The sequence below is a fragment of the Carassius gibelio genome, chromosome A5, assembly GCF_023724105.1.
Source record: "Carassius gibelio isolate Cgi1373 ecotype wild population from Czech Republic chromosome A5, carGib1.2-hapl.c, whole genome shotgun sequence".
In the NCBI taxonomy this organism is placed as follows: Eukaryota; Metazoa; Chordata; class Actinopteri; order Cypriniformes; family Cyprinidae; genus Carassius; species Carassius gibelio.
Window position 1 is genome coordinate 648,699 of NC_068375.1, and position 27,930 is coordinate 676,628.

At 38.3% G+C, this 27,930-nt stretch overlaps 2 protein-coding genes across 4 annotated transcripts in view; both read left to right on the plus strand.

Annotated features, from left to right (window-relative positions):
- Positions 1-27,930, plus strand: part of LOC127988382 (serine/threonine-protein kinase PAK 3) — a 286,343-nt gene that overhangs the window by 13,682 nt on the left and 244,731 nt on the right. For 2 of the 3 annotated variants that reach the window (XM_052591128.1, XM_052591145.1), the window contains exons 2-5: positions 19,952-20,011; positions 21,111-21,302; positions 21,893-21,993; positions 26,954-27,107. In XM_052591128.1, the coding sequence (XP_052447088.1) occupies positions 19,987-20,011; positions 21,111-21,302; positions 21,893-21,993; positions 26,954-27,107 (472 nt within the window). In that variant the 5' untranslated portion in view covers positions 19,952-19,986. The remainder of the gene's footprint in view (positions 1-19,951; positions 20,012-21,110; positions 21,303-21,892; positions 21,994-26,953; positions 27,108-27,930) is intronic. The other variant, XM_052591137.1, reaches the window with a different exon arrangement.
- Positions 1,769-3,445, plus strand: LOC127988404 (uncharacterized). Its single transcript, XM_052591157.1, has 2 exons — positions 1,769-2,255; positions 2,366-3,445. Exons 1-2 carry the CDS (start codon positions 1,880-1,882, stop codon positions 3,226-3,228), a joined length of 1,239 nt encoding a protein of 412 aa, XP_052447117.1. The 5' UTR covers positions 1,769-1,879; the 3' UTR covers positions 3,229-3,445.

Here is a 27,930-nt window from a genome sequence, read left to right on the forward strand (position 1 = left end):
GAAAGATTTCTATAAATGATTTAAATCATACTTGTTTCTACAATAATTATTTAAAAGTAATCCTATAGCTCCATCTGGTGGCCATTATTGGTACTAAGAATTGCAAGCTTGATTTATATGTTATGATAGTTTTAATTTTATGCTGGCTCTTGAAAATGATAAAGCTATGAAACTTACTGTGCTTCCTTCAAATGATGACTTCTACGTATATAAAAAATTATGAAGAGTTGGAATTAAAAATTTTAAAGATATAGTAAAATAACTATTGTATTTTTTTATGTTACTTTTATAAATCGCTATGGCCACACCATTTAAGGTATCCTAAACCCATTCGAAATTTAACATCTTCAGTATATGGCTTCATGTTGAAAAAGTGTGGTGTGAACTACTTGTGTCTTCTTGGAGGAGAATGAATTCATTTACAGGCTGAGTTTATCATAAATCCACAATAACATTTCTGAGTTCTGTATCAATCTGTGTTGTTGTTTGTTTATTTTAATTTTTTTATTTTTCATAGGAAGATAACTGACCCTTTACTCTCCTTTTTAATAAATGTGCTTATAAACCAAGAACAAGCTATTTATAGCTGTATTTATAAACTGCTTACTACTGACTATTAATATTGGGACAAGGCTTTATAAAGCATGAACTGACTATTTACTAATGGGTGCAGTTATTATAAAGTGTTATCAATGCATTTGCTAATGTTAACAAATTTGACATTATTTTACAGTGTTATCAAATCCCTTAAATGATTTGTAAGTGTTTTGTAATGATTTTATTTTTATAACTATAAGGCATAAACTATGAAATTATACAAAATGTATAAAAAAGTACAACAGTTATTCTTTTCCAATGTTTTTTATTTATTTATTTAATTTTTTTTTTTTTTTTTTGGATTTACATTTAAAAACATTAGCCTACGGCAATCATTCTAAACAGCTTGAATAAAACCTGTTAATATTTATTATAGACCACTGTAACTGTGTATAATCTAACAAACAAGTTTATTATGAAAATAAAAGTGTGTACACCAGATAAATTGGACGATAAAGAAATTGCTAACAATAGTATAATAGAGCATGTTTTAGGTTTTTAGGCGTTTAGATGCAGAAATGGACAAATCAAATGTAAAATAAAATGTAATTGATTTAATTAAATATAGATTAAGTCTCGTTAGAGCAAAATAATAAATAAATACGTACACACATTAAAAAAGCAGCCAAGATGAATGAGTTTAATTTTTTATATAGATTAAAATTGAAGACAGAAGCAGCTGGTATATGCGGTCATGTTCACGTGGCTGTTTTCGTTTATATTAGCCAAGCTATTATGTATTTTGAAATAATCTTGTCCGTGATGTGTTCGTTCTTACGACGAAAGGCAGAAACCTGCAGCTCAAGAGATATATGTTATTCTGCCAGTCGCGCTTTCAAATAGTCTTGCGCACATAAACGGGTCACAAACACCTGTATTTAGCTCGTGTTGTGTTATAATGGGTGTATTGTGTGCATTTATGGCAATAATTTATTTTAAAAAGCTCTTAAACAAGAATAAATTCGTTTGTTTTGAACTTGTGACACTGTGCGCGCTGATCGGAGGCAGTGATTTCAGATAGGCAGCCGCAAATATTTCATTTTCACACAAACAGTTCAAAAACATCTTAATTTAGCTCTTGGTGTTTTCTAATTGGTGAATTGTGTGATATCGCTGCAATACTTTATTTTTAATAGCTATAGACGAGTTTCCTATGTGGAATAGGCGGGCCGCCATTATCCTTTCACTCTGCCAACGTCTTCCGGTTGTGTCTGCCGATAATTTCCGGTTAGCGAGTTAGCGTCTTTTACTGTCTTTGGTTCGCGTGCAGAAAAAGTTATTTATGGATGGTGTTACACGCCGACACGGCTCCGGGACATATTGTGCTGTTCGCGGTTGCAACAACTCGTGGCGATTGCTGAATGTTTGGTCGGAAGGAGAATGTTTCCACCATAAACCATCTACAAGGCGCCAATGTGGATGTGCTCCCCCGTATGCGTTGTATGAGAAACCAAAAACAGATGTTGAATCTCGGAAGTGGCTAGCGGCTTTTAAGTTGAAGAATCTGCCCAAAAGACTGTTTGTTTGTTCTTATCACTTCATTGATAAAAAGCCCACAGAGGAAAACCCTTTCCCGGAACTTTGGTTGGGATACGAGCGACCTCCCCAGCAAAAGAGACGTAAACTCGACAGAAACGCAAGTGACACGCAATCGGATGGTAAGTGTATCTTGATATTTTTCATAAGTTCGACTGTTAATATATGTGTCTCTGTCCTGTGTTAGTTAGACTGGTATATACATTTATAGTTGATGCTGTTTGTCTTTTAGAAGTGTGCATCGAGCCGAAGTTTAAAGATGCTGCAACACAATGGGAGGACCTAACAAAAACTGACCACAGCTACGCGGCAAAGTTGGACCACGTGAACAAATCGACGCAGACTGGGGGTCAGACTGTGGCTGATGATATGCTCCTGGATGATGATATCTCGCTGCTGTACACAGGACTGCGTCTGGTATATTTTTTTACTTTGGTGAAAACGATGTTGCCATTTAGTAAACCATCATGTAGTATTCCTGTTGTTGACCAAATACTGATGACCCTCATGAAACTTAAACTGAACCTTGTGTTAGGGGATGTGGCAAAGCGCTTTAAAGTGTCTAAAGGTGAAGTAAGTAAGGTGATTGCTCACTGGATTGATACATTGGGTGAGCAGCTTGAATCCATGGTTGCCTGGCTGCCAAGAAGTGTTATACGTGCTAACATGCCACCATCCTTTAGAAAGAACCACCCCCAGACCACTTGCATCATCGATTGTGCTGAAACGGCTATTCAGAGAGCATCAAACCTTAACTGTAGGAGTGCCACTTTCAGTCATTACAAGGGAACCAATACTGCCAAATATCTTGTTGCTGTGTCACCTCATGGGCTGATAATGTTTATATCAGAGGCCTATGCTGGTAAAAGCAGTGACAAGTTTATCACTATGAACAGTGGGTTTCTGGAGGCCCTAAGGCCTGGTGATGAGGTAATGGCTGACAGGGGTTTCACGATTCGAGATGTACTACATGAAAGGAAGGTGAAATTGAATATTCCTGCCTTTACCCACAAGCGTGGTCAATTGACCAATGAGGAGGTAACGAGCACTAGACGAGTGGCCAATGTCCGTATACATGTGGAGAGGGCAATCTGAAGACTTAAAGTCTTCAAAATTCTGTCCCAAACTGTCCCCATCTCCATGACCCCGCGGTTGGACAAGATTCTTACCATATGTGCTGCTTTAGCAAACATGAGGTCCAGACTCATCCGACTGCCACATGAGGTTTAGGTCCCTATGAAAAGTAAAACCTGGTTTACCTGCAGTTTTTTTTTTTTTTTTTTGTACATATTCCTTTTTTATTTTATATATATATATATATATATATATATATATATATATATATATATATATATATATATATATATATATATATATATACTTTTAGCTAGAAAAACCTGTGTAAATGTATTGTTCCCTTTCTGGTGTTGTGATTATTGATAAGACAAAACAAAGTTTTAACTAAGAAAAACTTGTGAGTGCTATTCTTTTTCACATGAGGTTTAAGTCCCTATGAAAATCAAAACCTGGGTTACCTGCAGTTGTTTTGCTTTTTGTAAAATTGTACATATTCCTTTATTTTATGTATATATATAAATATAAATAATTTCAGCTAGAAAAACCTGTGTACATTTATTGTTATTGTTCCCTTTCTGGTGTTGTGATTTTTGATAAGACAAAACAGAGTTTTAACTAAGAAAAACATGTGAGTGCTATTCTTTTTCTTGTATTGTAAATATTGACACATGACAATAAACAAATTGATTTGAGAAGAAATGAATTAATTTTTATTGATCCTATTCCATAACAAAGGGACAATTTCATTAACTCCTTAATGGATGATTTTTTTTAATAATTAAATAAAACAAAGTAAATACAGGAAAAAAATCTCACAATATCACAAAAAGAAAAAGACTGGAATAAATATTTAATACATAAAATTAATAAAGAAATAAGTGACTGATATAAAAATAAATAAGAGTAAGTAAAAGAAAATAAATCAGTTTGATAAAAATAAATAAAAGCTAGAAAGGATTTGTCACAAATTTGTGACAACAGGGGACAAGGGGTTAAAAAATGAATGACTAATCACCCAAGTAAACATAAACAGGTCATGCTGATTTTACAACATCCATATATCTGGAACACAACTCCAGCCTTCCATCATCGAAGTCATCGACAACTTTTGGCAACATGTGGGTGAAATAGAAGGAGTGTAGCCTTGAGATATGTCCCCCCAAAGGTTTGGTCGTAGAGCACGTTGAGCTGCAGACATTCAGTGTTACTCCAAATCACCAACAAGGCTTGCCGTAGCCCTGTGCAGTGCATGCCCAGTTGCACCTGCATGTAATATCCCTTTGGCCCATTGAAGGACAGATGGAATTCCCCTGTGGGCATACGTTTGATCTCACTGCTTTTAGCAGCAAGTGCTTCAGTAAGGGACTGGTTTTTGACTAAGACAGAGCACTTGATCTCCAGTAGTGTGTCTCTGTTCATGACACCATCCGGACTCGCAGCAAGCCATGGCTCACTCGGGCAAACCACCAAACCTTTCACATCGATGTCATGACCTTGGTCTTGCAGGTATTGCCTGGCGTGCTCTTCACCCTCTGCTCCTTGCCGGGTTGCTGCGTTACCTTGAAAGGTAGGATGGAGGTGTTCAGACAAGAATTTGTCTGGTGCTGTGGTAGCCTGAACTGGCACATTCTTGGCTGTGCTTGCTGTTATCCGTACCCGTCGCATGTCATGCCACAGTTGTTCCCTGCTCTGTTCTTTTGTGTGCTGCTCAATGTACATAAATTGGGTTGTGGTCATGTCAATGTATGTGGTGTAGAATGCCCTACATTTCTCACATTCCAGTTGTGTGTTGTGATCACCATGATGTAGGGGCAGTGGAGCTTTTGATGTCTCGGCAGACTGAGCAGGGAGGCTGGTGTTAAAAGTGAGCTGCATTAGTCCACTGCCAGGTGCAGTGAAAAGTGCCGCTATTGGTGTGGAGGGACAGTAATTTTTCCATTCTTCCAGTGTCTCATGGACTTTTACCTTGCGACTAGGTGTAGAAACTATGCTGGAGGAGGATGCCTGTAATGCTGGTTGGTATAGGTTATTTCTGCTGTGTCTTCGGAAAGACACATCTCTGATTTTTTGCTGCCCAGTATTGCTTTTTGTCCCGGCATTCCAGCAATTCTGCACATCAGTGCAGGCAAGCCCTGTCTTCCCTTGCCTCACAGCATTTTCTACCTGCAGACAGATAGAAACAAAATCACACACTTTTTAAATAATGGTTTGAGCATCACAGCACAATTATTTTAGAGAAAACATTTTGTAAATCAAAATAACATTAACATCAATGTTTGACCCCTTTATGCCTGAGTATATTTAGACTTATATAAAAAAAAATCTGGAAAAATATGAAAAGAATAATAAAAGAAAATACCCGCTGCATTTCTGGGTTTTTAATTCAACATAATCAAACAATTTATGTTAAAAAAAACTCAACAGATGTTTACTTCATCCCAAGTACAAGCAATAAACAGTTTTTATGGTTAATATTTTACCTTTACCTTTGTTAGATCACATTTAAGAATTGCAACCTTGTGCGGGAATGGCAGGGGTAGTTCACACTCTCTCACACAATCTCTCTCTCACATGTATACGCACACACACACACACACACACACACACACACCCACATTTGTATTACTCGTCGTGTTCTGTTATAGATTAACACACGGATAATGTTACATACAAACATCTTAATACAAGCATAAGATGGGCTAACGTACCTTCCAAAGCACGGCGGCTGAATGGCTACAGGAACGTCCTGGTCCGGCGATACAGGTACAGCCTGCAGTCTCCACATCTCTCGTCTTGGTAACTAAAACCCAGGCGTTATGCGATGAATTGTTAACGGACTGGCTTGGTTGAACATCGGCCTTTAGGTAAATTAAACTGCCCATATCGTGTAAAAGTACACAGCCCACTTTGTCTGAATGGAGATACCGAAACGCCTCAGAGCTTTTCAGGTTATTAATTGCATTCCCATCCACCGCCATGGAATCAATAAAATAAGAAAAGATCTTGGATGTTGTTATGCTGGGCCATATCGACATGTTGTCCGCCCATGATGTTACCTTACTTGGATGTGGAATGGTCAAAACACAATTTTTAACAAGCTTTTCGGTCGAATGTTGCCATTCCAACGCCATTTTGCACCAATACTCAGCCCGCGCCGGAAATTCTTGGCAGAAACAGGAAGTAAACCGGAAGTGGCCGGGAAACTTGTCTATAAAACAAGAATAAACTTGTTTTTTCTGAGCTCATCATTCCACATGCTCTTGCTCAGAGCGGTTATTCATCTCTCGTGTTTCTCATGTATCACTGACCACACATCAATTATTAATGAGCCCTGACCAAATAATAATCATATATGTTGGTTTAGCTTGTCAGTGTGAATTAAATCCAAGTATTTATTTGTATTTTAACCGAGTCTCCTCCCTTTTTTAGTCCGGGAATTGCACCTAGGGGCGCATTTTCTCTCAAAAAATTATGAAGAGTTGGAATGAAAATCTTTAAAGATATAGTAAAATAACTGTTGTATTTTTTTATGTTACTTTAATAAATCGCTATGGCCACACCATTTAAGGTATCCTAAACCCATTCGCAATTTAACATCTTCAGTATATTGGCTTCATGTTAAAAAAGTTTGGTGTGAACTTCTTGTGTCTTCTTGGAGGAGTATGAATTCATTTACAGGCTGATTTTATCATAAATCCACATAGATCTACATGTGTACCGAGTTTCGTGTGTCTACGTGCAAGTATGTCTGATATATGGCCCTCAGTATTCCAAGGGGTGCTGTAGAGCCCCTGTGCCACGCCCGTGTATCTGTCTCTGCCCAGCCCTAATGGCTGCAGGTTCCAAGGTGTGTGCCAATTTTCAAGAGTTTTCGAGCATGTTAAGGACCCCAAAAGCCCCCGTAACGTTGGAAAAAAAAAATAAGAATAATAAAAAATAATCCTAAGGAAAACAATAGGGCTCTCGCCCTCCAGGCTTGAGCCCTAATAATAATAATAATAATAAAAAAAATAATCTCTTTTAAATGTCTTTTAAAACAGGTTTATTATAGGCCTATAGCCTAAATAAAATTGTTACACTTCAGTAACACTTTATCAATTGTACGCACCAACTTTCAAAAACAACCTGTTCAATACGAATAATGTTTCTTCTCATTGTTTTTTCACGGGCCACAAGAGAAACAATAAAGGAATAAATTAAAACTTTTATATATACCACATATTGGGAGATTCGTCTCTCGACGTCTCTGAGAGAATATGCACTGTTAATGTGTGCGTCATGAGATAGCACACGTACGTCTACAAGATGTCTGTTAAAGATCTCTTAAAGGGGGGGTGAAATGCTCGTTTTCACTCAATATCCTGTTAATCTTGGGTACCTATAGAGTAGTACTGCATCCTTCATAACTCCAAAAAGTCTTTAGTTTTATTATATTCATAAGAGAAAGATAGTCTGTACCGATTTTTCCCGGAAAAACACGACCGGCTGGAGGCGTGACGTGTGGGCGGAGCTAAAGAATCACGAGCGCCAGTAGGCTTTTGCGTTGAGAGCATGTGGAAGCTGTAACATTACCGTGAGGGAAAAACCATCACCCAAAACAAACCATGGCTTACAGTCAGATTCAGCCATTTATTTATGATCCAGAATCAGATCCCAAGGCTGAAACTGAACGAGAGCAGCAGCAGCAGCAATGACTCGCTCCGAGCGGGGCTCGAACCCAGGTCTCCGGCATGGGAGGGGACGCACTAACAAGGAGGCAGAGATATTTTAAGCAGTTTTACTCACCGCCTGCAGTTCCAACACACGATCGTGACCCTTTTTTGTTGGGATTGAATAAAATACACAAGCTAAAATACACAAAATGACTCGAAAAAAGATTTGTTCATTTTGCTGTACGAGATTCAAAAGTCAGAGTCGGTAAAATGATCCGAACTTCCCATCACTATTGTGCACGTGCTATTCCCTTAACAACCCACTAAAACATAGGTGAAAAAAGATTCCCTTACATTGTTTTACAGTGGCTAATAATCTAATTTATAATATGACAGACTTGCCCTGCACATGTTGGAATTCACTGTATTTTAATTTTTGAATTGGTTCCAATTATATTTCAAGCAATAAAAAACCATCATGGTGAACAGTGCGCATCTGAAGTGTCCCTGCAGGAAATAATGCATTATTTATCGCCTATAAGATATCGGCTAAATTCTCTTATCAGTTCAATAACGATAACAGAAAAATATACATTTATCGACCAATATCGATATGAAAATCTCCTGAAAGTTGTAATGATAGGACTAATGAATAAATGGTTCACAGGAGTTCACTTTACATTAAGGTTCACTTTCACAACTTATTGATGTTTATGACTCACCTCATTAATAAATGTTTCGCAAGTTCCAGTTGTGGTTTGGCTGGCGAAAGCCATTTTTGTCTAAGCTCCATTAATCCTCTGAATAATTTTGTAATAAATGAATCCGAAATTCAATGTTTAACCTTTTAAAGTTGTTCAGAAGTAAGTTAGACCACAACATCGCCACAACAAATAAAAAAAAAAGACAGCAAACTACGTGGAAAAACTGACGTTCTAGGCAAGGTCTCGGGCAATGCCAAGGGGAAGCTGAGGGCAACTGTTAGCGCAAATTCTCCTTGGACTCAAGACATCATGGACACCATAACAGCCCTTAATGCTTAATTTAACCAAACATTTTAAATGTTCATTGAAACATTTACTGAGCTATGATTTACACCAGGGGTGCTCAACCCTGCTCCTGGCGATCGACTGTCCCGAAAAGTTTGGCTCCAACCCTAATCAAACACACCTGCCTTTAATTTTTACGTGAGTCTGAAGACCTTAATTAGTTGCTTCAGGTGTGTTTGATTAGGATTGGAGCTAAACTTTGCAGGACAGTCGATCGCCAGGAGCAGGGTTGAGCACCCCTGATTTACACTCACAAACCATGGCGGAAAAAGACAATCGAAGAGGCCACTACTGTCACGCTGTCTGGTCTCTGTTTCCCTGGGTGTCCACTAGTGGTCTCACCTCCCCTTAGGCACTACAATTCCCATAAAGCCTTGTCCCTTCATCACAGTAATTGCACTCCTGTTAATTGCACTCAGGTGTCTTCACTTGTTAGTCATTATCCTCCCTATATTAACCAGTCTTTTCCTGTTTGTCTTCATGGAGTCTGTAGCAAAGTTTGTGGGTTGGAAGGAAGAGGACAAAGGGGTCGGCTGGACTGCTGACAGGTTTATTATTAACAAAAAAGAACTAAAAAGTTACAAACACCCAAACGGTGACTCTTATTCTGACACTTCAACAGTAGTTTCGCTTTACTCCTTCCGGTTTCTGTTTCCTGCTTGGGTCAGCAGTCCGTCTCTCTCTCGCTTGCTTCCGTCTCTCCTGGCGTTTTATACTCTGTCCACGCCAATTACTGCAACAAGAAACAGGTGATGATAATTTTTGCCCAAACCACTCACTTACCGCTGGTCTCCTGATTCTCTCTCCTGCTGCAGACTTCGCTAAACCACGCCCCCCCTGCCACATTCCCCCACCACCCGACTCAGGCCGGGGAGCCATGCCTAGTCGATCAAGCAACTCGTCAACCCGCGGCATTGGATACACGTTGAATTTCGACCCAGCATTCACCTTGCGGTAATCTACACAGAACCGGACTGAGCTGTCCGTTTTCGGAACTAAATCTATCGGCCTCGCCCAGTTACTATTAGATTCTTCTATTACCCCCATGTCAAGCATAGCGCCTAATTCAGCCTGAACTACTTTTTTCTTGTGCTCAGGTAAACGATACGGCCGGCTGCGAACTACCACGCCCTGCTCGGTCTTGATATGGTGTTGAATGAGGTTAGTACGGCCCGGCGAGAAGATGTCGGCAAACTCTGCCTGCAATTTCGTTAAATCAGTGGGTTGGGACGGCGAGAGGTGGTCTCCACCTGGAGCCAGGGCGAGGGATTGTGGTTTGATATTCGCCTCTGGCCCGAGATCATAGATCATCCTCTCTGCCAACCACCGTTGCCAACATCACTGATTCCGCCTCATTCCATTTTTTAAGGAGGTTGAGGTGGTATATCTGATGGGACCCATTCCTATCGGACCGTATTACCTCATAATCAAGATCTCTGACCTTGCCCTGAGATGGTCCCTCCTCCCAAGTTTCTCTCAGTACGTTGAGCACCCCCAGGGGCTGGCGTCCATAGAGAAGCTCGAAGGGGGAAAACCCCATGGAGGCTTGCGGGACCTCTCGCACAGCGAATACCAAGGGCTCTAGCCACCTATCCCAATTTTTGGCGTCTTCGTGGACGAACTTACGGATCATGGATTTAAGTGTGCGATTAAATCGCTCAACCATGCTATCGGTTTGTGGGTGATAGACGCTAGTTCGAATCGATTTAATGCCCAACAATCCGTACAGTTCGTGTAGCGTACGTGACATAAACGCCGTGCCCTGATCGGTGAGGATTTCTTTTGGAACCCCCACCCGGGAGATAAGACGAAACAGGGCATCCGCAACACTTTTAGCGGAAATGTTGTGGAGGGCCACCGCTTCAGGATATCGTGTTGCATAATTAACTATGACTAATGCAAAGCGATGTCCTCGTGCGGGTAGCTCTAATGGCCCGATGAGGTCCATACCAATTCTCTGGGGTCCATACCAATTTGAAGGGGACCTGCATTAAGGGAAAAGGGCGCAAAGGCACTTTTGGGGCGGCCGGTGGGTTTACCAACTGCCATTCTGGACAAGACGCGCACCACCTGCGCAGGTTGTCATGAATGCCCGGCCAAAAGAAACAGGCCATGAGGCGATTTAGTGTTGCTGCCTGTCCCAAATGGCCCGCCATAGGATTAGAATGAGCCGCATGGAAAAGCATTTCCCTGCGGCCCTTTGGAATTAACAATTGGGTTGTATTCAATTTTATCCGAGCATCTTGGGTCACTCGATACAACCGGTCTTTTAAAATGGCAAAATACGGATAGGAGAGCGGGAGGGCAGGTTGGAGAGACTGGCCATCGATGGCGCGGACCTGTTGAAACGCATATTTTAGTGTCTTATCCTGAGACTGCTCCAGGGGAAAGTCATCACGCTCCGAGAGAATCAGTCTCCCGATTTCGTTCGGTTCCCCTGAAGCAGAACCCAGCGGTCCTGGCTCAGTTTCCCCCACCTGTACCCGCGCAGTCTCCTTCTGCTCAGTTAATTAACATAAACATAAAGAACAGTTTTTGCGCAGAGATGCGCACACAAATCAATAAAATCACTTGGGGTGTGCACAGATATTATTATTATAATATTCGTTCGGCTCTAATTATTCGATAAATAAAAATGATATTCGAATTTCGACATATTTTTGCTTGCCACAAAGAAAAGAAAAAAGGGAAAAAAGTCCACAATAAAACCTAATTCGGTCACTTTCTGTGATTCTCCACAGCATATTTGAAGATGTATGAAAGCAAAAAAATAATTAATGAATCAATAAGAACTGCGGTCTTCTACAGTACTTCAAATATGCCGTGGAGAATCACAGAAAGTGACCGCATTCAAGAACATTGTTCCGGCATCTCTCAAGCAACGAATAAACACCGCTAACTTGGAGAATGCAGTGAAAACTCCTCTTCTCGCATCTGCCCTAGACCCTCAGCCCAAAGATCTCAGGTTTCTCGATGAAAACATGAGAGAAGTAAGAAAAAAAACTTTTTGGAACATTATCAGAACATTTTCCTTGATGCGAGACGAGTGGTGCGTCACCAACGATGAAGAGGATGCAATGCCCACTCGTAGGAAAAGATCTTCTTCTTCTCCAGTTCCTCAGCGATGATTACAGAGAGTCCAGCCGAGACGAGTGGGAACAGTTCTTGCTGGAGCCATGTATTCCACCAGATGAGGATCCCATTCAGTGGTGAAACGAAAACACGAAGCGCTTCACAAAACGTATTCACTTAGCACACCATTATTTGTGAGTCCCGCCAAGGTCTGTGCATCCAGAGCGCGTTTTCTCCGCGGCCGACTAAGGAGCCGACTTTCCCCCGATCATGTTTACATGCCCATGTTTCTTAACAAGAACATGTAAAACAATATTAAAAAAAAAGCAAAAAAGATTTGCTGACAGTTTCAAAGTTAAGTGTAAGCTACATTCTGTAAAATGGCATAATTCCTGCAGGCTGCTATACGTTTTTTCTTTGTTCATTTTTTTTTTTTTTTTGCTTTTAATCTGTAGGCTACTTTTGTTTGCTTGCTTTGTTAAAGGTGCCATATGCAGAAATTGAGGTAAAAATATCCATAACATGACGTACACGCATCAAAAGAATGAGAAGAAATAAGGGCGATGATGTCATTAAAAAAATGTCAAGTTATAGTGCTGCAGAGATATTAACCTTAATTAGCATTAGCATTACTAGCCCCGGCCCGACAGGTGTTGTAATACCAGTTTCGGCCGTGGGAGCCGGTATGCGGGCAACATAACCACCAGCCAACCTACAATACACGAATAACTCGCAGGGCTTGTGGGCGTGTACTTGAACCTGATGTCAATCATATGGAAAGTACAGCCCACTACTTTCAGTTCAGAGATGAGAGCGGAAGGATAGCTGAAGCCCTTGGCAAGAGACCAACACCCGCTACAGGGATACAACCGCGCTCGGAATCACAAATCAAATCCAATAAGAATACCAGAGTAAACATCGGCACTGCTTTTAATCGCTGGAGACAACTGATGGACCTGAAAGAAATGAGGTTCGACTCCGAACTTGCAAGTTAGATGCTGTTAGTATTTCGCTAGAAGTTTGTTTTATATGTTTGTGTATTTGTTTTCGGGAAGTTATAACATAGAAATGTATCGAAGGCTGTTCGATAAACGTGCTAATGTTAGCGATGGCTAACCGTAGCTGCATTTGATAATTAGCTAGCTATAACTTAACGTTACCCATTTTATTATATAAGGCTGTGCATGTCTTTACTCATGTACATCTCATCAGTAAAGACGCTCCTGTAATTAGGAGTATATCTCCAGCACGTGTGTTCAGATCAGGATTGCCAGGTTTTCACAACAAATCCTGCCCTGTTGCTTCTCAAAACTAGCCCAATCTCGCTTCCAGAAGGTTCCCCGCTAAAACATTGCTTCCCGGGGTTAAAATATAGGTTTTTTAGCAGAGCTGCCTTGGTATAATTCGCATTTTAGGGGCTAAATATCACTTTATTTGTATTGGGGTCGCTGTGACCAGCGGACATGAAAAACAACCACCACAGACTTGGCAACACTGGTTGGCATTTACTACACAGAGCCGTAATTCACTGACAATCTACACAACATCGATGTTAAAATCGCAGGCGATTCTTTGTCGATTTTGAAAGCGATTTTGTGATAGTTGTCGGTAGACTTTAAGGCTCTGTGTAGTAACTGCCGCTCCACCTGAACCAGTGTTGCCAAGTCTGCGGTTGTTTTTCATGTCCGCGGTTTGAAGCAATCCCAATACCAATAACGTGATATTTAGCCCCTAAAATGCTAATTTTACCAGGGAAACCCTTCCCCAAAATTTATATTTTAACCCCGGGAAGCAAGTTTTATCGGGGAACCTCCCGGAAACACTAGTTTTGGACTAGTTTTAAGAAGCAACTGGGCAGGATTTGTTGTGAAAACCTGGCAACCCTGATCTGAATGCACATGCTGGAGATATAATTCTAATTACAGGAGCGTCTTTACTGATGAGAGGTGCATGGAAATCGCATTCGATTTTTTGCACAGCCCTATGTATCATAACTAACCTGCTCTGTCTAGTCTGTTGGTCTCCGTGTCCTCTTTGCTTCGTCGTTTTTCTGTGCGTGAAAAAATTGATGTGTGGCGTGAAAGCGTGTGAAAAGAGTCAATTGCGTGTGTCTCACGGTGAATGCTTGAGAGTTGGCACATTAGTTCTCAAGCAGAATAAAGGACAGGTTGATTATTGCTGTTTAGCGTTTGTATTAATCTATGATGTGTCCCTGTTTGCCTACAGGGACATAAAAAAATTAATTAAAAGTGATACGTGGACCAAGGTGTCTGAGATTGTTCATTTTAAGTAAAGGATCCTAATATTTCGTCCACAACAATATTTAATGAGGTTAACTTATAACTCCTTGTGGTTAGTCTGCACGAGATCAATAAGCTTGTATGCTTTGCGGCAGCTTTAAATACAAAATAAGCATTCGATCTACGTTAGAGCGTCTGAGCGCTCACAAATCTTTCTGCAGCGTCGTGAGCAGAGCGGCAAGAGCGATTTTTGACGCTCTCGACGCCGGCGGTGTGAACGCACAGTTAGGGTTCGGATATGGCTGTAGTGTTGTTGTGAAAGTAGGGGCGGAGCATAGAGACTATGCCGTTTCTCGTTTGTTACTCTAGAGTAGACCAATTCACTTTATTGAGGCATACTGCCCCCATCTGGTATGGAATGTGGAGTATGACTTGATTTTTTTTGCCAAACATTACAGATGGCACCTTTAAAGTTTTTCAGCTACAAAACACAATGTGTAATGTTCAAGCTTATTGTGTGTAAGCTTGTTCCAAAATGACAGAAACAATAGCCTAAATGTTGCTGAAAAATAACGTCTGTCTCATTAAACTTAATTTAAATAAACGAATATTCGAATATTCGTTTTTTGTGAGCTCAAAATTATTCGAATGTGATATTTGCGGAAAAACGGCCATCCATAAAAATCACACTGCACCAACAACTTTTAATACAAAGAGAAGCTTATAAAAAAGAGCGAATAGACCCACAACACTCAACCAGAGTTGAATTAAAAAAAAAAAAAAAAAAAAAAAAAAAAAAAAATTATATATATATATATATATATATATATATATATATATATATATATATATATATATATATATATATATATATATATAATAAAAAAAAAATATTGAAAAGCAATATGTTTAAATAAAAACAACTTATTTCCAGTCTTCTTTCCAAAATAGTTTTTTAATGAAAACCAAATAAAAATACCCGAATCCATTAAATAAATAAAAAATAAACAGTGTCAATAGGAACGAATGGCAAGTGGCATACAATCTAGTCTAGATTTTTCGCCAGGGCACGTTGTGGACCGACAACTTTACCTGCGGTGCTGAAAACCTGCTTCGATGGTGTGCTTGTGGCACAGACGCACAGGTACTTTCGTGCCACTCGCGACATCAGGGGAAAACACCAGTCAGCATTTTTCCATGAATGAAGTGGGTCCTCGTCTCCTTGAGTAACTGGCTCTAAACAGTAGGCTGTTATTTCAGCTCCGATTCGGTCCACTATGTTGCCATGTTGCCATTGCATCGGCTTTTTTTTTTTTTTGCAGCATATTCCCAGAGTCATCTTTTTTCGTGAGGGCACAATTTGCAAATAGCCTCGTCCTTATTTACCACCTCTCCCTTCTCGTTCGTTCGAAACCCGAAATACTGGCAAACTGCAGAATTTATGTTCTTTTTTTCATCCCCGTGTACACACCGTACCTTAACCACGCGGCTTGTATCCAATGCCCCTGGTTGAATCAGGCTTTGATGGATTGAGGTTTGGTTACATCCTGAATCCACCAAGGCCGGATATGTACCCCCTATGATACTCACTGGTATTTGGTACTCGCCAGCATGACCGGGGGTGACCTGTGGGACGTCCGGGACCCGGATCATCGTCCCCACCTCCATCACTGGACACCTGTCCACGAAATGCTCCGGGTCCCCGCAACGCCAACAGGCCAGCCCAGACCTACCCGCCGCCCCAGTGGCAGGGAGTGGAATGGAGAATTGGCGCAGAGAGAGCGGAGAAACGGAAGCACTGTCCCCTCCGGCAGCCACAAGCCCCGCCCCCCTCGGACTCGCAAAATGGCCTTGGTCAGTCCCGCCCCGCCCCCCGGGGCGGACACGAGGAGGGCCATGTGGACGGGACCTAGGGAGAGGGACAGGGCGAGAGAGAGAAGGAGAGAGAGAGTTAGTAGGTGGGGGTGCGCCGACCCCTGGGCACGCCACCATGTGGTCCTCCGCCAGGTGGATGGCCGAGTCCAGCGACGTGGGCCGGTGGCACTGGACCGCAAAGCCATCGCAAAGCTCCTCTCTCCCACACGCAATGGGTTGTGGGCAATATTAGCACTTAGAGTGTGCATTGATCTGCACTTCGAATTCTAACCGGAAATAGTAGACCATCCGGGTACCTTTGGAATACTCTTTTCAACATACTACGATTTGGGACGTACTAATTCTAGTTTCGCATACTATTTAGGACGGATAGTATGCGAATTGGGACTCAGACTGTGATTGCTCTGTGCTGCGCTCGGACGCGGTTGGTTGGAAGAAGTGGGCCAGAGCTCGGTTCAGTTTAATTAGTGTGCTGTACACCTGTAGTGCAACCGCGCCAGGGAACTACTGACACGTGCAGCATGATTAAGTGAAAATTTCTGAGGGGCAAACGCCATAGAATTATAAAACAATATGTTGTGAGAGGGTCTTCTGTGTCACCACATCACAAACGACTCAAAATGGTGAACCACAAAGTTAACAGAATGATGCACTCAACTAGTGTTGTCAAAAGACCTGGTACTTCGGCATCAAGTCGGTACTAAAAAAAATTAAATGTGACAGTACCAGGTTTCTTTAAGTACCGGTAGTACCGAGGTCCCTTTCAAACCCGGTTCAGCGCTATGATTTCCGCAAAGCAGAAAACGAGGACGGAATCTCAAAATCCAGTCATGTAAATAAAACTTAGGCCTACATTTTAATATGGACAGTCATGGAATTTGTCAAAGTTAGCATAAATTAATCAAATCAAATCTCCATATGGACCAGTATTTGTAAATGTTAAGCCGCAAATGTTGCTTGAAATATGAATCCGTGATCTGCGCGTCTCTGTGTGAATTAATGAATGGCAGAGACATGCGGGTTTGTTTACTACATAGACTGAAGCACATGACGCTTTCATTAATTTCAGCATCTGAGCTTCAGAGTTCTCTCTCCATCAAGCGATCTTTTCAGTTTCTCACACATGCAAAAGAGAGAGAGAGAGCGAGAGTCTTACCACGCTGAATCGACACGCTATATGTAAACTATTCTTTATTGTCTTTTCCTGTAATGGAGTTCATTTAGAATTATTCATATTCATTTTTGAACAAGCAGATGACATACCGGTTTCTCCGGTAGTGGGCGGAGCTAATGCGCAAATGGCAATTTCATTGGCTGGCGCTGATTTAGTACCGTCCCTGTTTTGATTTCAGCAAATCAGTTTGACCGAACGCAGACAACGTGATTAATATTCATGAACCCAGCAGCTGATCAATTCATAGTGCATTGGATAACATTAGTATGATAGTAGAATTAGTAGTAGTATTATCTTTTAATAATAATTAATATGATCTATTACTATTTTTTTTACAGAAACCCTCAATGACCAAAAATATCTTAAGCATCACCACCAGTCTTAAGTTCAGTTAAAATGACAAATATGCATTCATTAGGCCTAAAAGTAATTTTTTACATAAAGGCATTGTGCTAGAAATATTACTATTATTTAGTAAAATGTATGTGATATTGCTACTACTGTTGAAAAAATTTATACAACTTTATTTTTTAAAGAAATAAATCACAATATTTCTTCCATGTTTTAATTTTAATAGAAAATCCCCTTTATTTACCAGAAATAAAATGTGTTTAAATTTCATAAATTAAAAGACAAATTAAATTTGGGTGAAACTTGTTTACTGTTTTTCATAATTATATAACTTGTAGAAAAATGTTAAACACAATTGTAAATAAGTATAAAGAATGGCATTGGTTTTATTTTTAGTGCTAATTTTTTTTTTTTTAATTAGCATATTTTTGTGTTTCTTGTGTTTATACGTAATGTGATTTAAGCCTAATAATCATGTCTAAATTAATCTGTTCTAATCTTAATCTGTTAACTTCATTTAAAAATGCTATGAATGTTCATGCTCATTTTAAAAAACAGAAATGTCATAGGCTCCTACAGCCTTGTGAGCAGTTGATAATAGACGGACTGTTATGTTATTAATTGCCATCATTCGGTTTTATATCAATATGCTTTAGCAATCATACAACCATCAATAGGCTTGGGTTAGGATAGACCTTTCTCTAATATATTCAACAGTTTGTTATCATACAGACTGAAAGCCTGAATAGTCTCTCTCCCTCTCTCCCTTTTTATGGGTGTGTGTTTATGTGTGTGTGGGTGCACGCGCAGGAGGGGGGTGACTACTAATCGATTAATACAAAGCGATTATCGATTATTACTTTTGCTTGAAATGCACATCCCTAAACAGAATGCAAACTAAGTAAATAATAAATATTATTTATTCAAATACATCGTGAATATGGAAACATTTTAATTTGTGTTGAATAAATACATTTAATTGAAATGATTTGTTGGGGAGTGAGGGAACTAAAATAGCCTTTAGGCCTATTTCTGAATGAAATAATTAAAGTGACTTGTGTTTTTTTTTTTTTTTTTTCTCAAAAAAAAAAAAAAAACTAAAATAATAAAAATTATATGAGTAGCATATTTTAACTATGCAGCAAACCTTTTAAAATATTTTGATAAATTACTGAAAATAAATAAATTACTTTTTAAATCATTTAACTGATTGTTTTAATTTTGTCAAAATCCTTAACGGTTGGTTAACGGTTAACCGGTTAAAATCAACATCTCTAGATCAACTATTCAGTAATTTCTGCTGATTTCAGAAAAATGTTGCCAAGTAAATATAAAGTTGTCCTGAACTGTGTCCCACCTAGTGTGTCTTGAAAAGATCTGCTGAGTCTTCTTTTCAGGAAGTAGATCTGCCAGGATCATAGCTTTAATGACTGATAATGTTCCTGAAGACAAAACACAAAATTAGAGAAATTTAACTCACAATTAAGTAACATTTATGGACAGCTTATTTTTATAATCATGTGTAAAAACATGGCAATGTGGAATTACTTATAGGAATTAAATTTATATTATCTATATATATTATATAAAATATATAAAGATATTGAATATCGTAAAAATGTGCCAATATCAATATTTTTTCATATATCACCGAGCCCTTATCTCAATCAAACATGTCTGGTTCTTAGATGTCATGATGTCATTCTTGTTGGACTTTAGTTGAGGTTTGTTATTTTTCATCTGTGTATTCACGATTTGATTAATCTTATATTCGCAAAACAAAAGTATAGAATTGCTTCAGAAGACTTAACATTTGTGCTGCTGGTCATTTCTGGTCATCATTACATCTGCATTAATAGCAAATCATCAAAAAATAAAAACAAAAGTACGATGTATTTAAATGACTGTTTTTAACGGGACAGAATACATCTGGTACAACACTAAAGGCCATCAATTTTGTTTAATGTGAATTGTACTTACCGGTACTTCATTTCAGGCCCATATTATTGCAGCCTTCTTGCTGCCAATACCACACCTTCACTCTCTGCCTTTGCACTGAAAACATTGATTTCAAAGTATGACAGCAATTTGTTAGTATGAATTTTAAATGAGACAACGTGAGGAGCAAATACCTAAAATGTTGACTAAGGTTAAACAGTCATTATAAACGCTCTTCAGCCCCTTTGTTAAACGTTCGGCGGATTTAGTAAACTTGATCAGCATCAGATGGACATTCTAGATGAAACCTACAGATATTCAGTAACACTGAACACAAAGGTTAAAGGTGTTTTAATACTGTGAATGTGTGTTTGCTTTACCTCGCTTCAGATCTGTGGCGGGAGTGACGGTTAGAGATCAGGAAGATGGTATCTCAGCTTCTCTCTAACGGTAACATTAGTTTGAAAATAACGTTACACTTTGCAGGACTCGTCTTACGCTGTGTTAATGAGATAAACCACAAAAACACTTCTTAATTTACCAATGACGAACTGTTGTGTATAACACTGCATATTTAACACTTGCCGTTGATAACTTTGATGTAATGGTGCGTTAGCTCCTTGCTCCTGTGCTAACCATATCTAGAGTTACACACATTTTGATAATTAAGCTTGTTAATTTTCAGATAAAGTTGACTTTAGAGTGCTTTAAATGGGATTAAAGAAGCTTGAAATGCTTAACGTTAACGTAAAGCTTAAACAACGTTAACGTTGTTCTAAGAACGTTTTCTATCAACCTTAAAAGAACATTAACAACGTTATAAGAACGTTCCAAAAACATTATTTTAATAACATTTTGTACTAACATTTACACAACTTTTAAAGAACGTTAGTGAATGTTGTGGGAACGTTCCCTGTTAGCTGGGTTAATATTTGTCAGCAGTGTTGGGAGTAACGGCGTTTAAGTATAACGGCGTTACTAACGGAGTTAAATTTTAAGTAACGGAGTAATCTAATTAATTACTTTTCCCGTCATTGCAACGCCGTTATTGTTACTGAGAATGTAAAGTGTCGCGTTACTACAGTTTGGTTGAATAAAGCGTGAGGTGTCACGCTTTGGCTAGTGGCTACACATCAGCTGCCTGACACCGTTGCAAATCCGATGATGATTGGCTGGGTGGGCGGTGCCCTGCTCACGCTGTCTCACTGCACGCTCTGACAACCACTAAACACAAGACGGCATCAGCGATAATGTCGTTCTCGAACTGGAAGTACCGGGTTAAGAAAAGGTTAAAAGTGGGTTATATTGTTTCCAGGTTCATTGTAGAAATGTAAGATCATATTGAGGGTGCTGTATTTTTGGGATAGAATGTTCCACAAGTTATCAATTGTAGAAGGTCATCTAGTATTTCACATAGCAATTTACAATAAATAAACTTGACTTATGTGTAGAAACTTATTGTGAAATGTATAACAAATATTCATATTGTTTTTCACCATATATCTGTAATATAGAGTTTTATAAAAGCTCTCTCTTTCTCTCTTTGCAGGCCATAGTGAGTGCAAAAAAAAGATGTCCGATAGTGTTGATATTGAAGAAAAGCCACCTGCACCCCCTTTAAGAATGAACAGTAGTTCCCGTGACCCTTCTTCAGTACACAGTTCAAAACCACTTCCAATGGCTCCAGAGGAGAAGAACAAGAAAGCCCGTCTCAGGTCCATCTTTCCCGGGGGAGACAAAAGTATGTGCATACAGTTGCCCTACACAGAATCTGTACACATTCACATTTTCTGTGATAATTGTGGCTGAAATATGTGAAATTATGTATAAATTGTGTATAAATATGATAAAATGTGTTCAAAAGATCTAAACATACTGGCTATCGTATGACCTCAGAAGACTTGGAATATATATTATAGCTTTTAATGTTTGTTATTTGTGGAACTTAACAGCCTTATTCCCCATTAATTTTTATTTAATATTAGAAACAGATCTGATATTTTGTTATTTATTTTTTATTATTATTTGTGTATAGATAACAAAAAAAAAAAAAAGTTTTTTTTTTTTTTTACTGAACTGTTCCTTTAACTAGCTTCACCAGCAAGATCTCTTTAGCTAGTTTTACCAGAAATGTAATGCTGCATATCTTAAAATAGATTTAAGAGCTCTTGCTATACTGGTGCTGCAAGCCAGCAATTTCCAGCATAAACTACATTGGTCTAAGCAAATCAGCAGAGTTGCTAAATGGCAGTATTGTACCATTCAAACTGAATTCCGTTTTAATAGGCTGATCAAAAAGTATTAAAGTGTGTTTGTTTCTCTATTCAACAGCCAATAAAAAGAAAGAGAAAGAGCGTCCAGAGATATCCCTGCCTTCTGATTTTGAGCACACCATCCATGTAGGCTTTGATGCAGTAACGGGGGAATTCACTGTGAGTTTACCCAGTATTAGGTGTTTTAGGTTTTGTATATGTTTGTTTAAGAGTCATTGTTATCTGTGATGTATTGTTCATGTGGATGATATCCTTTTATAGCAGTTGACATATGTGTATGTGTTGTGTATGTACTGACATGTTAGATATTGGCATTAGTAATGAAAATCAGCAACCATAAGGAAGATGTTTAGAACCATGCCATAACTGTAACTAGGGCTTGGAGATTTGGCCAAACTTGTTGTGGATATTATTATTATTATTATTATTATTATTATTATTATTATTATTATTATTATTATTACTACCCCTATTATACAATGTTGGTTTTTATCACAATAATCATTTACCTTTAATGGGGTAGGAAATGCTTTGCACATGTTTGTTAAACCTTGAGAATGAGTGTAAATATAACTTGTTTGTTTATAATTAAACTCTACAGAGTAAGTTGCAAATGTATGGCCTCATGAAATCTATTTTATTTTTTCCCTAAATTCTGTTTGCCAATTTCTTTTTACTTTTATTGCTTTCTTTTTTCCTTGATTCTGTGTTTTAAAATATACATTTATCATCCAAAAAAAGAAAAAAAAAAGATTAAATGTATTAATAAAACTAAAAATGTAATCAATCTTTTCAAATTGTAATTAAAAATATAACAGTTAATTTACAAAACTGAATTTTATTAGTTAGTTATTCAGTCAAATATGATCCTCCAAAATATAGCTGTATAAATTAACTGTCACCCTCCCACTAGTCTCGTGTAGGAAAATTAATAGATTAATAAATGACTAATTTTCACCTCAAAACATACACATCATAACAGGAGTTCTGACCTTTGTCACAAAAATTATTTTTCATTTCCTTTTTCCTTTAATAATCATCATGATTTATATATCAATTGACAGATTAAAACCTCTACATTCATCCTGTTTAAACTTAAATTGGACATTCTTAAATTGGACACTGCATTACCATGGAAATCGTACTTTAAATCTGTGATGACATGGCTGAGTCAGTTAGATCCATCTGCAGCAGTTTATTAATACAGGCAATTAAACAGAGAACAGCAGACACAAACTCAGGCAGGCATCAAAAGGGAACTCAGGCAGACGTTCGTAGAGAACGCAGATAAATACAAACAGAGGGGCAATCTGGTATACGAAGTCAGGCACCGGCATAGATCAGGACAGCAGCAAAGGATCATAAATGAGGGTCAAAGATACAAAGGAGACCAGAGATAATACTGATATGTGCGACAAAGGCCGGGGGTAAATCAATACTTCACAAATAACAAAGAGGGGAGCATTCCAGATAAAGGGGAGAAAACAAGGTGCATGTGATAATACTCATGGTAATCAAGATGACTAAGCAGGGTTAGACGGGGATGATTGTTGAGAGGAACAATGGGGAATGCAGTCCTAATATTCAGGTGAGAGGGATCTGATGCAGCCAGAGGAGGGCGTAGCAGACCGTTCCATGACAAAATCTTTTAGCGGTCTTCACACCCTTAGTGATAAGTAATATATTTCTGTCATCATATCTTTAAATTAACCACACTTCTGTGGTATTTTGGTAATACATTGTTTTTATTTTGGCAATTTGTTGTGAAAATCATCAGTTTCTGTGTGTATTTTTTTTTCTCAAATGAAAAGTGAAAAGCTTGGAAAAAAAGTTATACTAGAGCTGTATGCATGAGCATTTATTAAATAGGCATACAGGCATTTAGTGATTAAACCATGGCAATCATTTTCTTTTTCTGGTCATCAAATGCCTCTACTTTGCCTCTTTGCAATGGAATTTTAAAATGTTTTTTTCTATTTTAACCTTAAACACTACATTAATTGTAATAAAAAATATTAAACCTATAAAATATTATACATGAGATGGTCATTCATAATTACTGCACATTTTATTCAGCACATATTTATTAAGTAACAAAAATATCCTCAAAATAGATTAGTAAAATTATTTAATTGATAAAAACTTTGTTGTTTGATTGTTGTCAGGATCTGGTCTTTGAATTGCCATTAATTCACCACACAAACTTTCACACTACACCGTACACCCTGGACTACATTTCCCATGATCCATTGCAAGTTCACCTGATAACAGTCACACCATACACCTGCACACACACAGCACAATCATTAGACACACTTTATGAGCATTGGACTTCTTCTCATGCACTGCAGAGTATAGTTTAATGCTTATCACTGTCCTAAAAATAGCTACTTTATGGAGTCACTTCTAGTTTTTGCCTTAGTTTGTTTCCTGACCATCTGCCTCTGTGTATTGGATTAACCCTTTGTGTTCTGTTTCTGACTGGGTTCGCACCTCACCTGGACTATTGCTTGTTTCATTGGATTCCCCCTCTTGTCTACCCCTCTGGATATTTTTCGCTTATCAAAGACCAACGCTTGTTCAAGGATTGCTTTTAGTTTTACCTGTGTTTATACCTGATTGCCATTGTTTGAACCACGCCTGTTTATGACCACGTCTCTTAATAAAGCCTTTCATATGGATCCCCACATCTCACGTCTTGTCAGCCCCGTTACAGAATACTCGGCCGAACAAGGATCCAGCAGCTGTTCAAGTGCCATGTTATGGCCCGGTCTTTGAACTGCCGTTAATTCACCATACAGACTTTAACACCACACCGTACACCCTGGACTACATTTCTCATGATCCGTTGCACCAATCACAAGTTCACTTTATAACAATCTCACAAACGCACAGCACAATCATTAGACATGCTTTATAAGCATTGGACTTCTTCTCACACACTGGAGTATTGTTTAGTGCTTTTCACTCTCCTATAGATAACTAAGAGTGACTCCGTAAAGTAGCTTTCGTCTTAGTTTGTTTCCTGACCTTCTGCCTTTTGTGTATTGGATTAAGCCTTTGTCTTCTGTTTTGGACTGTGTTCTCACCTCACCTGGAATACTGCTTGTTTCGTTGGACTCCACCTCTTGTTTACCCCTCTGGATATTGTTTGCTTATCGAAGACCAACGCTTGTTCAAGGATTGCTTTTTGTTTTACCTGTGTTTATACCTGATTGCCATTGTTTGACCCACACCTGTTTATGACCACATCTCTTAATAAAGCCTTGCATATGGATCTGCTAGTCTCGGGTCTCGTCAACCCTTTTACAAAGGTGTTCTGTCACATTTGACTGCCAATGAGTATGGGAACATATTAAAGTTGTTTCTTTATTACTCCTCAGAATAAAATGCTACTGTAATGTGTAGTCAACATAGTAATCAATGCACATTATGTGTTAATATTTACCACAAATTGTAAATATAGTGAAACTGCTATCTAATTACTTAAACCTATTTAAATTGTTTGGCAGCTCGAAGTTGTTTGGAACTACTGAGAACTCCATGAACCACATGACTGTGTGGCAGCAAAATCAAAACATGTAATTTAATACCACCTAGTTACACGCATCCCATCACCATTGATCTGCCCTGACAATTATCTTTTCACAAGTTAATAAACTCCACATTTTGTTTAATTTAATTTTCTACCATATCAGAGAGGAATAATGCAGCATGTTGATTTTTTGCCTCTTTCAGGCCGAGAACTTTGCATAATGATGCACTTTAAATTTTAATGACCTAACTTATCAGTATACATTTCCACAATGTTGTTGCAGATTAAATATAATGTGAATAAAATTATATATACAGTCATGGCCAAAAGTTTTGGCAGTGACATAAATTTTGTGTTTTGCCAAGTTGCGGCTTTAGTATTTGTAGATTATTTTTCCCCTTTTTTATGGTATACTGAAAAACAATGATAAGCATATCATACGCTTCTTTTATTGGCAAAAATATAATGAATCAGTATTTACAGCGTTGACCCTTGTTCTTCATAACCTCTGCAATTTGCTCTGGCATGCTGGATATTAACTTCTGAGCCAAATCCTGACTGATGGCGATTCATTCTTGCCTTATTAGTTGCTGGAGTGTGCTTGGATCTCCATGGAAAAAGTAGTAGACCACACTTATTTCTACATACTATGAATTGGAGCACATTCATTCTAAGTTTGAATACTATGTAAGATGGATAGAATGTGTATTTAGATGCACCAAATGGCTTGATATTTCTCGTTGCACTTTTTTCCCATACATAAGTAATATGAGTGCACCGTCTTCTGTCTTTGAATGAAGCTGTGCCAATCATTTATACAGAGACATACAGAGCAAGCTGACTTATTAGCGACATAGACTGTTGTCACATTTTTTTCTTCTGTGTGATTGTTTGATAGATTAATCCATACCAATTAAAAATGTCCACAGCTAATCGTTATCAACACACATTTTTTTGCTAATTCAATTCTAACAGTTATATTTAGATCTGCCTGTTTGTTGTGTTTTAAATCGGTAATCCCTATGGTTATTTGCCTGTGTTCTTGATCCTAATTTGTTTCTTTGGTTTTTAATTAGTTCTACACATGTTGTTTACTGACTGAATATGCTGAAATAAGTTATAAACCCGTTATGAATATAATATCACCCATCGCTTAACCTTAGGTCAAATTCTTCACATTTTCATTGAAAATAATTAAAAAGCATTACAAGCAGATGTTATACAATACATTTACATTTATGCATTTGGCAGACACTTTTATCCAAATTGCAATTGATAAATATATAATTTTTTTAGCTGTTTAAAAATATTCAAGTACATTGCACTTGCTTGCAAGAATGTATCCCATGTGAATGGCCTATAAGCATGTAGATAATGTAATGTCTGTCTCTGGTTGTACCATAGTTTTTAAAATACTGTTGCAAATTCATGTTTTTGTCACACTTTGCCACTGATATCACAGTCTGGAATATGTAAATGTTTTAAATATTGTTGACAGTTTCACAAAGCCTGGTTGGCATGTAAAAGACATGTATGATTTACTCCATTGTCCATTTTGTCTGTTTCCAATGCACACATACACAGGGTATTCCAGAGCAATGGGCTCGGTTATTGCAAACCTCTAATATTACTAAGCTGGAACAGAAGAAAAACCCTCAGGCTGTAATAGATGTTCTCAAGTTCTACGACTCCAAAGAGACAGTCAACAACCAGAAATACATGAGCTTCACATCAGGAGGTGAGACACACACACCCAAACAAATACACATGCACATGTATGCAGGGACGTAGTATGTGGTGGATGTGGCCACCCAGGATTGAAGCCTGGCCACCCCTGTTATTTGTAATCTTTCCATGAATTGTAATAGATCAATAAGTAATAAAATATATGTTTAGTTCAGAGAAGATGTATATATAGAGAGAGAGAGACAGAGAGAGAGAGAGTCAAAGACATTCAGTTTAACAGAAATATTAATGTAAAAATGCAAAAACATTCTGACCTGTTCTTATTAAAATATATTTCAAAAAGTGATCGTACAGTTAGGTCGATACATATATATAAACTGACACTAGCATAAATATATATATATATATATATATATATATAAACTATTTCATGAACAGGTGGCTAGGTGATGAAGGATTGCTCCTTCGCTATTTCTACATCAATTAAGCAGGTAAAAGATCTGGAGTTGATTCCAAGTGTACAATTTGCATTTGGAAGTCGCTGCTGTGTACCCACATCATGTGGTCAAAGGAGCGCGCCATGCAAGTGAAAAAGACAATTGGTAGGCTTCAAAAACAAAACAAATACATCAGAGAGATAGCAGGAACATTGGGAGTGGCCAAATCAACACTTTGGCACTCTCTGAGAGAAAAAAAATAATGCACTGTTGAGCTCAGCAACATAAAAAGGCCTGAACATCAATGGAGGACAACAGTTGTGGATGATCAGAGGATCCTTTCCATGATAAAGAAAACCCCTTTCACAACATCCAGCCAAGTGAACACTCTCTAGGAAGTAGGCGTCATCATCAAAGTTTACAATAAAGCGAAAACTT